Raw genomic sequence first — 11722 nt, 5'->3', positions numbered from 1 at the left:
GCGGTGTGTCATAGTGGATGTGTGTTTGGCGGTGTGTCATAGTGGATGTGTGTTTGGCGGTGTGTCATAGTGGATTTGTGTGTGGCGGTGTGTCATAGTGGATTTGTGTATGGCGGTGTGAATGATACAGGTGATACAGACACAACTAATGGAACCGAGATCGTTGCACTATTTTTAAATTCAGAAACAGCCAAGGAATCTGGGTAAACTGGTTCATTACCAGTTTAAACCACAGGTATACCAAATCAAGAAGTGTGTCACCAGCTGCACATTGCTTTAACTGTCTGTGCTGCCCGACTGATCTACAAGCCATAAGGATTGGGTGTTTAAGATGACAGGCGACAACCCTGTTTTTGACTGCCGCGGACGCGCGCTCTGTTAGTCTTTCATTTAACTTCCTTCCTGTATGGAAGAGTCTTGTTTCCTGTTGGGTCATCATATAAGCCCCACCCTGGGATGGGCTGCCACCAGAGGCTGATAAATGAAACTAGCCTCATATTATATTTATATAACCGCTCCCTGCAGCCTTCGTTGTCTGTGTATTGGTGTGTACAGTATGTAGAGTAAATGGTGTGTTTGTGCAATGCTGTTTAGGAAAAGAAAGCTTATCATTCCTTAAGGGGGTCTCAGAGAGCTGTCACTGTGTGTTTGTGTGTGTTGTAGGTACAGTGTATGGTGATTGTGTGTTTGTGTGTGTTGTAGGTATGGTGATTGTGTGTGTGTTGTGTTGTAGGTATGGTGATTGTGTGTGTTGTGGGTATGGTGATTGTGTGTGTGTGTGTGTGTGTGTGTGTGTGTGTGTGTGTGTGTGTGAGACCACGGTGGCTACCGGAGCTCATTAGCATTAGAAGCTGTTCTGCTGGTCTCTGAATGTACTCCCTATTTGGCTTAGAAAATAAAAGTCATTTTTTAAATTATGATCCTCTTGTTGACTCGTCTGTTCTGATAAACAGGTGCGGACAGAATGTTCGCACTGCAATAAGGGTCATTGTTGAGTCGAGTTACACAGTAACTAGGCTGATAATATCAGTGGAAATTCAGAGGAAGGATTTCTTGGTCCTAGACTTCCATGCTTTGAGCATCTGGAAAAGGTGGCTGGTAAATACAATGTATTATATAATACAGTATACATACAGTATTTAAGGAGACCAGTTACTCTGGTATGGTGAGGACTGGAGTAGCCTCAGAAATTGGGTTCCTGGTCTCACTGCAGGAAATATGTCCATACAAGAGTACGTTTGGGATAATGATATGGCACCTGAGGTCATAACGCATAAGAACGTGTGTTGAGCTTCATCCTGATATAACATCACACACACACACCAGATCCTGTACACAGTACACACCCTCACCTTCTCACTCTCTTATGCACACAACCAACAGTCAACATTAGATGATTGTATCAGCCTCCAGACTTCATGTACAGAACAATAAGTTCTCAGAGATTAGAGGAATGTACACACACGCAGCCAGCCCTAGACACCTGTACTTCAGAAACCATAAACCCTCTATAAAACCATATAAACCGTTCTATTAATACATAATCCATGATATAAACCCACACAAACAGGTGCAGATGGAGGCAGCACTTAAAGTCACTATAAAACCCACACTGATAGGTGTTGAGTTTTTCTTACAGTTGCAGAACCTCTTCAACTTACTGAGATATTTATATTTATACTCAGTCTCCTTTCCCTCCATTTTTAAAGGGAGGAAAAGTTATGCTACAGTCTTAATGAGACTTTAAGCACCACGACAGGATATGTGGACAGCAGGATGTGGTGTGTGTGTGTGGGGAGGGGGTGGGGGGGGCAGTATTATGTTGGTGGCAGAATGGCTGGCAGTGTGGCATTGCCACCTGCTGGTAAATGTGGAAAATTGCATTTCACTATTGACTGTCAGAGTTGGAACTGGATCGAAGGATGTACGATCAAAGGGAGTTCCTTCATATGTGTTCATACCCGGTATTCTTTTTAAATATATCTACATATAAAATATAATAAAGAGGCACACACCACACTTTAGTGTTTATAATTCCTTTTTTGGATGAAATGGAGAAACACACACTGACATTCTCGAGAGTGCTGGTGGTCTAGTATTTTGTGTTCTTCCTCACGGGCAGAGTGTGCATGGAAGGCCGGTTTTTCCACAATAAAAGTCACTATTCATGTTCCAGTAAGATGCAGGACTCACTCCACACAGGGCACACACTTGTAATGAGGGTACAACATGTGTAATGAGGGTACATCCTGTTTCTGATTTCCTCAGCTTGAACAACTTCTTCGGTGAGGTATTGTCGTACTTTCAGTGCATCTCTGAGGAGTTCCTACAAACTACTGTATGTCTCTCAGTCTTCCGATTCTATGGAAGTCAGTCAGATTTTCATTATTATCAGTAGAAGAGGAGCTGGTTTCATAGCTGTAAAAGTAATAACCATAGCAGACATGCTGAAGATAAGGCAAGGAGCTCACCGAGTTTACAGCACAGCCTCAAACCAGCATCAGTATTCATCACCTCAGTGAACAGAACATGGAATTGTGCAAATCTCAACTGAGAAAGTGAATCAGTGCAATGTAAACATAAATATAGCACACGCATGCATGCACACTCGCGCGTGCGCACGCACCCAACACACACACACACACACACACACGCACGCACGCACGCACGCACACACGCACACACGCACACACACACACACACACACTTAGTCCAAGTACACCATTGACCAACACTTCTACATCAATACCACTGTCATAATTATTATTACTTATTGTAGTTTGATAGCGTTTGTTAGATGTAGCTTAGCATACTTTGTAGCTGTGGCACATTTGATCAAATATCTCCAGATCTGTGCGTTAACATCTTCTCTTTATACCATCCGGATATAATGTCTGTCTTTCTACTGTACAATTTGTTTTTACAGAAAGCTGGACAGTCAGCTGTGTGAGTCTTTTATCATGTGTCTATCTCTCCTTCTATAGATCTGTAGTCTGTACCATCCCATCATGCACCAACAGCTGGAAAACACAAGCAAGACAATGATGCTTTAGGTCCCAAGTTCCAAACACATCCCTCCATACCTCTCTCTCTCTCTCCTTCTCCATACCTCTCTCCTCTCCACCTCTCTCTCCCCTCCTCCCTACCTCTCTCTCCTCTCCAGCTCTCTCTCCCCTCCTCCCTACCTCTCTCTCTCCTCTCCTCTCCTCTCCACCTCTCTCTCCCCTCGTCCCTACCTCTCTCTCTCCTCTCCTCTCCTCTCCACCTCTCTCCCCTCCTCCCTACCTCTCTCTCTCCTCTCTCTCCCTCTCCCCTCCTCCCTACCTCTCTCTCTCCTCTCTCTCCCTCTCCCCTCCTCCCAGCCCCCGCTCTGCTCCAGCCTCTACTTGGCGAGGCTGAGGTAATGGTCGGTTCACGGGAAGGACAATTACATGAACAGTTTAAGATGGAAAAGTCAGACACACAACAGTTACTGCTCCACCAAGGTTTACGCTGCTAAAATGACGCTTCGGACAGAGTTGGTCTTCGGCAGGTGAGTTTGATTGCATGACCCCCATGACCCCCACGTCCTTATATCCTAACACCATGCACACCACGTGACAATGTCAAAGGTTCCCGAGTCCTGGTCTCATTGACGCCCCCTCTCTTAAACCCTCTCTCCTTCTCTTCCTCTCCTCATTTCCCTCCACCCCCCCCTTCCCCCTCACAGCCTGCTCCTGTCCAGCCTCTTCTTAGCCGGGTTGGGGTACTGGGGGTTCTCGATGACCCCCTCCCCGAACTTCAGCTCCAGGAACGCCCGGTGGTTGTTGGGCCCGTAGGCGGTGACGCCGGCGAACGGCATGGGCACCAGCGGCTGCAGGAAGTGCTCGGGGAACTCCACGTCCTGCTTGTGCTCCGTCCACGTGTCCTTGGTCATGACCCCGTTGCGCGGGTAGAAGGGCCACAGGTCCACGTGGAGGTGGTTGACCTCGCTGTACTGGACCCTGTAGAAGTCGCCCTCCACCGCCCGCTCCCACACGTAGCCGTTGGCGTCCACCAGCGAGCCCGAGTCCAGGCTCTTCAGGTGGTCGCAGTTGGGGACGTCCTCCATGTAGATGCCCAGGTCCACGTCGTAGTCCCAGGGGATGATGTCCTGGTGGCGGGCGGCGCCCAGCAGCGTGCCCCCCTCCAGCCAGTAGCGGACCCCGGAGCTCTCCAGGATGTCGATGACGTACTTGGTGGTCTCCCGGAGGGCGCGCAGGCAGCAGGGCGGGGTCCAGCGCTCCAGGTACAGGTACTCCGGCGTGTCGTCCTTCACCGTGCCGAAGCAGCGCGCCGTCTCCTGGTGGTGACGTTTTGGAAAAGCGAGGACGGACGGTGTTATGCTTACAATCAAATGAACTTTACTACAAGGAGTAATGCTGTGTGTAGATAATCCCTGTATAAACGCAATAGGCCTCCGAGTCTGTGAGCTATCAGAGAATATAGCATGGGTACGGGGTTGCCAGTGGGCCTCGGTTCTAACAACTCCACCCACCCATTACAATGTTCCCTTTTATGCAACGGGTAGTTCCCACCTCGCAATCTGATTGGTTAAGAGCCGTTGTATATTCACGATATACCACAGGCAAAGCCAGCAAAGGTAGGCTACACTTCGTTAATGGCTAGCTAGGTTGGTCATGTATTCGTGTTGGTTGCTAGGGCTCATTGTTTGCCGTTTTGAAACTTGCATAGCAATGTGATAGTTTTATGAACTGCCTTTCTTGGCAGAGTTCACTCAAATCGATATTAAGACACTGAAATAGTAGATATTTCTCCCATAAATGTTTCCCGATGATATAACCGTTGTATAAAAGCAATAACTCCCTCGAGGGTTGTGATATATGGCCAATATACCACGGGTTGTGCTGATCGACTCGTCTGCGCCTCGTGCCTGTGACTGCAGCACAACCCGTGGTATATTGGCCATATACCACAACCCTTGAGTGAGTTAATGCTTCAATATCGCCTGGCCTCTTGGGTCTTACTGTTTAAAGCTGCAGTATGTAAAGTCTGCACTATATGGCAGCCACGAGCTAGCTACACATTAGTAATGAGAGAAACCTGTCCTCCTGGGTACAATCAGTCAGCTACAATCTCAGGGTTTGGGTACCCATGAGGTCATAGAAGAGGGCCCTGTGTTTCTGACTGGATCACGTGTGCTTGCTTTGAGGTAGGTGTGACCCTGCCGTTTGTTTTTAATGCTCTGGTGTCGACCCTACATCAAATTATAATAAATATGATCATTTCTGTAGCAGAGCCCAGTCTACAAATACACAGTTTTCACAGAGGAGCTCAATCACTCATCCCTCTCGAATTATCATAGCAATATAGCCATATTTAAATGTTTAAAATCTTATGGAAATCTTACATACTGAGGCTTTATTTTATTATTGAATTTTTTTATTTTGCCTTTATTTAACCAGGAAAGGTCCCATTGAGATTAAAAATCTCTTTTTCAAGAGAGACCAGGCCAAGATAGGCAGCAGTGCAATCCAAACACAGAGTTACAGACGAAAAATACAACAGAAACACAGAGATGCAACAGTAATACAATTTACACATGTGACTTGGTGATTTGGCTATATGGCAATACGCTAGTTAAAAACATGAACATACTATTAAATCCACCTCTAAAACCTTCATAGTGGATTTAAAAACATCGATTGAGACCTGCTCCTCAAGTTTGAGATCATTTTGTAGCATGTTCCAGGCAGAAGGAGCCGAGTAACTAAAAGCTTTAGGTACTGTACCTTGCTACAGCCGTGCCACTGCTCCTTCCCATCGGCCAGCAGGAGGCGCTTCAGCCCGAAGCTCCTCATCAGCCGGCCGGTGCTCTCCTTCAAGCGCGCGTCCGCCTTCCACTGGTTGTGGGCGGAGCTGAAGAGGGGGCGGTGTCCGGCGGGGAAGGCGGGGCCCTCCAGCAGCTTGACCTTCCATCCGCGCAGCGACGTCTGGATGAAGAGCGAGGCCAGCAGGGGGCGCCCCAGGGGCACCGAGAGGTTGAAGAGGTCCTCCGAGCGCAGCAGCACCACGGCGTCGCCCTGGAGCGCCGTGCACACGCTCCCGCTGCTGCCGGTGGCGCCCGGCACGTAGGTGGCCGTCCACTCCCGTAGGCTGACCCGCAGGTTCAGGCACCGCACGGCGGCGCGGGAGAGCACGGGGGCGGCGACCAGCCGGACGGGCCCCCCGCCCTCGCCCTCCAGCTCGCGGATCAGCCGCTCCACCGGCCGGCCCGGATCCAGCTCCACGCCGTCCGGAACCAGGAGCACGAACTCCGTCTGGACGTGGGACTCCGGCCGGTGGGCCTGCGGTGGCTGCTCGGGGCTGGGGGCGAGCACCAGGACGCGGGCCCCCTCGGGGAGGGCCAGCGGCGGGTAGGGGGGGGCGTCGGCCACGGCCAGGAAGGGCAGCTCGGGCCTCTGGCGGAGGAAGGACCGCGCCACGTCGCCGGCGTGGTTCTCAAAGTCCTCGAACTCCCGCAGGAGGACGGTGACCCGGGGCCCTCGGCCGTTCCCTTCGGCCCCTGCGCCGGCGCCACCGCCCGGCCCCCCTCCTCCGGGGCCGCCCACGCCGCCCGCCAGGCCGGAGGCGGGCAGGGCGGATCTCCTGGGGCCCCTCCCTGGGTCTCCCCTCCTCTTCTCCATCATCTGCTGCTGGGCGCGGGACACGCAGTAGAGGATCAGCAGATTCAGGAGGATGGCTCCGGTCAGCAGACCCTGGCAGAAGCTCACGCGCATGGCGGCGAGGGAGCTCGAACGCTTCAACTGGTCACTCCTCCTCAGCTGGAGGTACTGCCCATCCGTGCCATGGGAGAGCAAGGTCTCGGGTAAGGGGTGGTTTTAAGCGGAGTAGCTGGCTAGGGTTGGCTGTCTCTCTCTCTCTTCTGCTTCTGAAGTTGGGGAGAGGAGATGATTGCGGCTGGTCTGTCTCTTCAGAGCGTCTCAGTCAGGACCCCCCTCGATGAGGAGCTTACACCAGCTCGCTGTGTCTCTGTGGAGGGGCCAGGCCCGTCTGAAACGCACGCAGAAACACTGACTTTTGAAGAACACATAGAAGTACCTGCAGTGTGTTAATCTGTGGATGGGATTGCCCAAGTTTTACTCTGCCAATCATTTGATCTAGATATTATTGACTGCAAATTGTATTCTCTGAACCGTGCACAACACATTAATAACACATTTACAGTAGTGACTGAAATATGAATAATCTGACATTGACAGCATAGTAGGCTACCGAGTTTAACACTGTTCATATGGCAAGATCTGACCATAACCAATGCAGCATGTATCATTTATTTCATCCAGCCATTGGCTGTATAAGCAAACGCCATTATGCAGAACTCACCTGAAACTAAAAGATAGAATTGAGCAGAACAAATTGGCATAATCGCTCTGTATCATCTCCTAGCATTCAATGTACGAGGTCATCTTCGAAGGCATGTAGGCTGTGTAGCTTCAGCCAGCTCTGTAGAGGAGCAACCCCACGCATAAGGGGGACAGCCGATGTTGTAAGGAACAGAAGAGCACAACATCTATAACCAAACGTGTCTATAGTCCCTTGAGTAGCAACAGGTCAATGAACCAATCTATAGATTCAAATAACACCATAGCAGCTGCCTTTTACTGTAACGGTATCTATTGTGGGCTGCGTTCACGACGTATCGAGCGATCACAGAGAAGGGAAGGGATTTTGCGCCTGATCACAATATTGCAGGAAACGATATCCCTGTTTACAAGAGTCGCTAGATTTAGATCTACCACCAGCTCATTATTTGGCATTTGCTCTTAAACTCTTGCGTTTCTAGCTCAATCATTCTAGCGACAGGGGTGAATGCTGTCAGCAGGAAACAAGCCGATACCTTCAGAGTACAAGTCTTGGTAGGCTACACTAGGTTGTTAGCTCACCTAAAATAATAATGATATTTCTGCGACAGATCTACAACTGAATGAAACTATATTTTCTGTGCTATTTGATATACAGTTTTTTTATTTTATTTTATTTAACCTTTATTTATACAGGTACAAAAAACACGTTGAGTTCAGAGGACTCATTTTCAAGTGTGACCTGTTCACAATCATTCAGCACTCGTTACACTAAGTTACAAACAACAGGACAGAATTACAATAAAACATACAGGACTATGTGTAACAATATATATATTTTTTTTTTTTCTGTGCTATTTGATATACAGTTTAATCTTAGAATAAATCCGCCACACAGATAAAGTCGCACAATCACTGCTTTTATTGTGAAAGGCAAAACCGGATGTTCTTTGTTTTTTGCTGCCGACGTAACAACCACCGTTGTCTACGCGAGAGAGGAAGAAAGAGAGCCTAGCCAGAGTGGAAGTGTCTGCTCTGAAAGGGACGGGTTTATTATTCCCCCTGCTTGTTTCCACCCTCCTTGTCCTGGCGAAAGCTCGAACGGGTAAAAATGGAGGCGGAAAGATCCGGCGGAGTAGCGGGCGGAACGAACCAGACCGCGGGAGGGAGCGGCGTGGGGCGCAACCCGAACCCCAACGGCCCCAAACCAGCCCTCGGTCAGGCGGCAGCAGCAGCAGCAGCAGCGGCCGGGGCGATGGCCGGATCGTCTCATCCCCGGGAACCGCAAGACGGGGACGGGGACGCGGGCCTATCGCTCCCTGGGATCTTGCACTTCATCCAGTTCGAATGGGGACGCTTCCAGGCCGAGAAATACCGCTGGGAAGCCGAGAGGGACGAACTCCGGGTAATTTGGCTAATCGACTTATGGTGCATTCGTTTGTGGTCGGAGGTGGCAAGTCGTAAGTGGGGGAAATACCTACCTCCGACCTGTGTGCGTTCGAGCTATATACCGTTATATCACAGTTACCTAGTTATATCTATATACCATTATATCACAGTTACCTAGTTATATCTATATACCATTATATCACAGTTACCTAGTTATATCTATATACCATTATATCACAGTTACCTAGTTATATCTATATACCATTATATCACAGTTACCTAGTTATATCTAGTGCATTCGAGCAACTGGGGGGCTGAGAAACATATCCGAATTTGCGACGAGGAAGTGCGAGTTCATGCGGTGTTTTATTTAATTTAATCAATTTGCCACCTCCTAGTTATAAACCAAAGCACCATTATTTCGACACAATAGTAGAGAAAGAGCCACGGATGAATGCAGTGCGAATCCTTGGAAGTCGTGACCGCTCCTAGGCGACTCCAACGACCATCAGAATGTTGTTCCGTTGTGAAATCGGATTGATCCAAATCATTTCTAACGTTAGGCTGGTATAATCACAAGATTGGATGTGTTGCTTCTGGCCAACACCATCGCTGCAGCTGGCGAAGGCAAAGCCTATACTTAATTTCACTTGCTTTGATGTAGCGGGACGGCCAGAGCAAGTCCAATTTAACCAGCTGGATGTATTATGAAAACATGATTTAGCTTCGCCTCAATGAGGGTATAGCCTATTGCTGAAGTGTTTCATGATACTGTAGTGTTACTGCACTGAGGAGCAGACTGACTGAACCTATTTCACTCTCAGATCGGAGGATCGCGGGGTTAATTGGATCACACCGCTGAAGGGGTCAAAAGGCCAAATCTCTGGCCGTCCTAACGTTGAACCCTCCGGCGTTTCCTCTGTGCGAGATGGATAGCTTGTCACTCATTTGACTCGCTGTTAATTACAACTGGGACATAGCAATGCGAATGATGCCGCTTTTAGGCGATAATCCCGGACCCCCCCCCATACTCACACGTAGGCTACACATGGGGGGGAAAAAGGCCAATGACAGGCACGCACACTGGCGTCCCCCCCCCCCCCCCCTGGAGCTCAAATCATGTTTTCTCTCTGTCATTCCTTTCCCACACGTGGCCCTTGTAAGAAATATGTTGAATTAAATATAGACGCCGTTCACATGGATGGGTTTATTATCTAGGGGATCATATCACCCCCCCCCCATCCCATCAGAACCTCCGCCTCCAACCTGTGTGGTTATAAATAGAAAGTTGATTAAATATGGATGAAAGATTACAAACTGAACCCGACCACTGGGCTCTGTTCCCAAGCAAGAGAAAGGGACTGACAGCAGTTGTTGGTCATGTTCAAACAGTGGCCGTAGCTTACATAAGAACATCCCAATGGCTGCTCGAATGGGGAAAAGCCCCGTGGCACACACACACACACACACACACACACACACACACACACACACACACACACACACACACTGAAGGCCAACTCTTCCTATTTCTCGGCCTTTTCCCTGTGCTCTCAGCATGCCAGTGGCGTGTCCTTCTGAGGCCGTGTGCAAGGCTAGCACATGCGTGTTCACGCGCTCACATGTTTGTGCACATGGATACGTCGATGCACACTGGCGCACACTCGAGACACGCTATGCACACGGAGGCGTATTAGTACACGGTCGTTAGCCCGTACACAAGCGGACATGCGTCAGAGACAAACACACGCGCCTGACCAGCATCTTCTCGCCAACGGTCGACAATCGATGAATGCCGTGGAAAACATCCCTGGCATCTCCTTCATCGTGTGTGTGTGTGTGTGTGAGAGAGTGTGTCAGTGGGAGTGAGAGTGACAGAGGGAGAACTTGGGGACAGTTTGTACATGTGGGCGTGTGTGTATTTGAGTGTGAATCAGGTCGTTAAATGGAGACACCTGTGCCGCTCTGTCTCTGGTGACAGGCTGGCGCAAGGCTCCGCCCCTCTCTGGACCAGGTGTGATGTTCCTACAGGGTCATGTGACAGCAGCATGAGGGACAGGTGGCAGGGTCCTGGTCATGTACACACACAGACATACGCTCTCTCTCTCTCTCTCTCTCTCTCTCTCTCTCTCTCTCTCTCTCTCTCTCTCTCTCTCACACACACACACAAGAATTCTCCATCTCTCTCTCACACACACACAAATACACACACACACAGGAGCTCTCCATCTCTCTCTCACACACACACACACACACACACACACACGTTAAGTGTGGGTCTTCGTCTGCCTCAGTGACCATCTCTAATTGAAACCTCAAGGTTCTCATACATTACCACACACACACTGTAGACAGTACTCTACAGTCTAGCTCCAGTAGCAATTACCATGCAGACTGACTGTGCTGCACGCACACCACACACACACACCACACACACACACTGTCCTAGAAAAGTCCTATGCTCTACTTGTTGGCTCGTGGTGAATCTCGAAGGGACGGAGGGACGAGGACAGACGGAGAGGTGGAAGAGAGCTGCCCTTGGCCCCGATCAGGGAGAGAGAGAGAGAGAGAGAGAGAGAGAGAGAGAGAGAGAGAGATGCAGACAGACAGACAGACAGACAGACAGACAGAACGGGCTGTAGTTAGCTAGCTAGCCTGTGTGGAGGAGTAGGTCTCCCCAGAGAGAGAGAGAGAGACTGTGTGGAGGTAAGTACTGTCCAGGGGCAGCAGAGAGACCTGAGCACGCGTTCTAACACTCGCCAACCAGCTAGACTATACAGTAGCTACCTAAAGGGCTTACTCACTAGTCTGGATGACTTCTGGATGACTACTGTCTGACTTAACTGTCTCTCCTCTGCTGGCCTGGATCCCACACCAAGCCCGGACACGTTCCATACCTGAAATGTGTGCCTTTCTATCTCTCTCTCTGTCTGTGTGTCTGTCTCCTCCGTCCTCTTCTTTGCAAACCGTTGGGATCTTTGTGTTCAGGC

At 49.6% G+C, this 11722-nt stretch overlaps 2 protein-coding genes across 2 annotated transcripts in view; one reads left to right on the top strand and one right to left on the bottom strand.

The window, feature by feature from the left end:
* Window positions 1-3703: 3703 nt before the first annotated feature.
* fkrp (fukutin related protein) lies at window positions 3704-7496 on the bottom strand (the record flags this gene model as incomplete). The annotated part of the gene is made up of 3 exons (XM_084445479.1): window positions 7366-7496; window positions 5772-7032; window positions 3704-4321 (listed from the first exon to the last, which is right to left on the bottom strand). The coding sequence occupies exons 2-3, from the start codon at window positions 6756-6758 to the stop codon at window positions 3704-3706; spliced, it is 1605 nt and encodes a 534-aa protein (XP_084301605.1). The 5' UTR covers window positions 6759-7032; window positions 7366-7496.
* A 958-nt stretch (window positions 7497-8454) lies between these two features.
* strn4 (striatin, calmodulin binding protein 4) overlaps window positions 8455-11722 on the top strand; it is a gene marked incomplete at its 5' end in the record, with an annotated part of 20987 nt that continues 17719 nt past the window's right edge. The window contains 2 exons of the mRNA XM_084439072.1: window positions 8455-8748; window positions 10670-10746. Coding sequence (XP_084295198.1) covers window positions 8455-8748; window positions 10670-10746 — 371 coding nt within the window. The remainder of the gene's footprint in view (window positions 8749-10669; window positions 10747-11722) is intronic.

Source organism: Borostomias antarcticus (genome assembly GCF_949987555.1).
Source record: "Borostomias antarcticus genome assembly, chromosome: 1".
NCBI classification, from domain to species: Eukaryota; Metazoa; Chordata; class Actinopteri; order Stomiiformes; family Stomiidae; genus Borostomias; species Borostomias antarcticus.
This window is presented reverse-complemented; position numbering and strand designations above follow the sequence as displayed.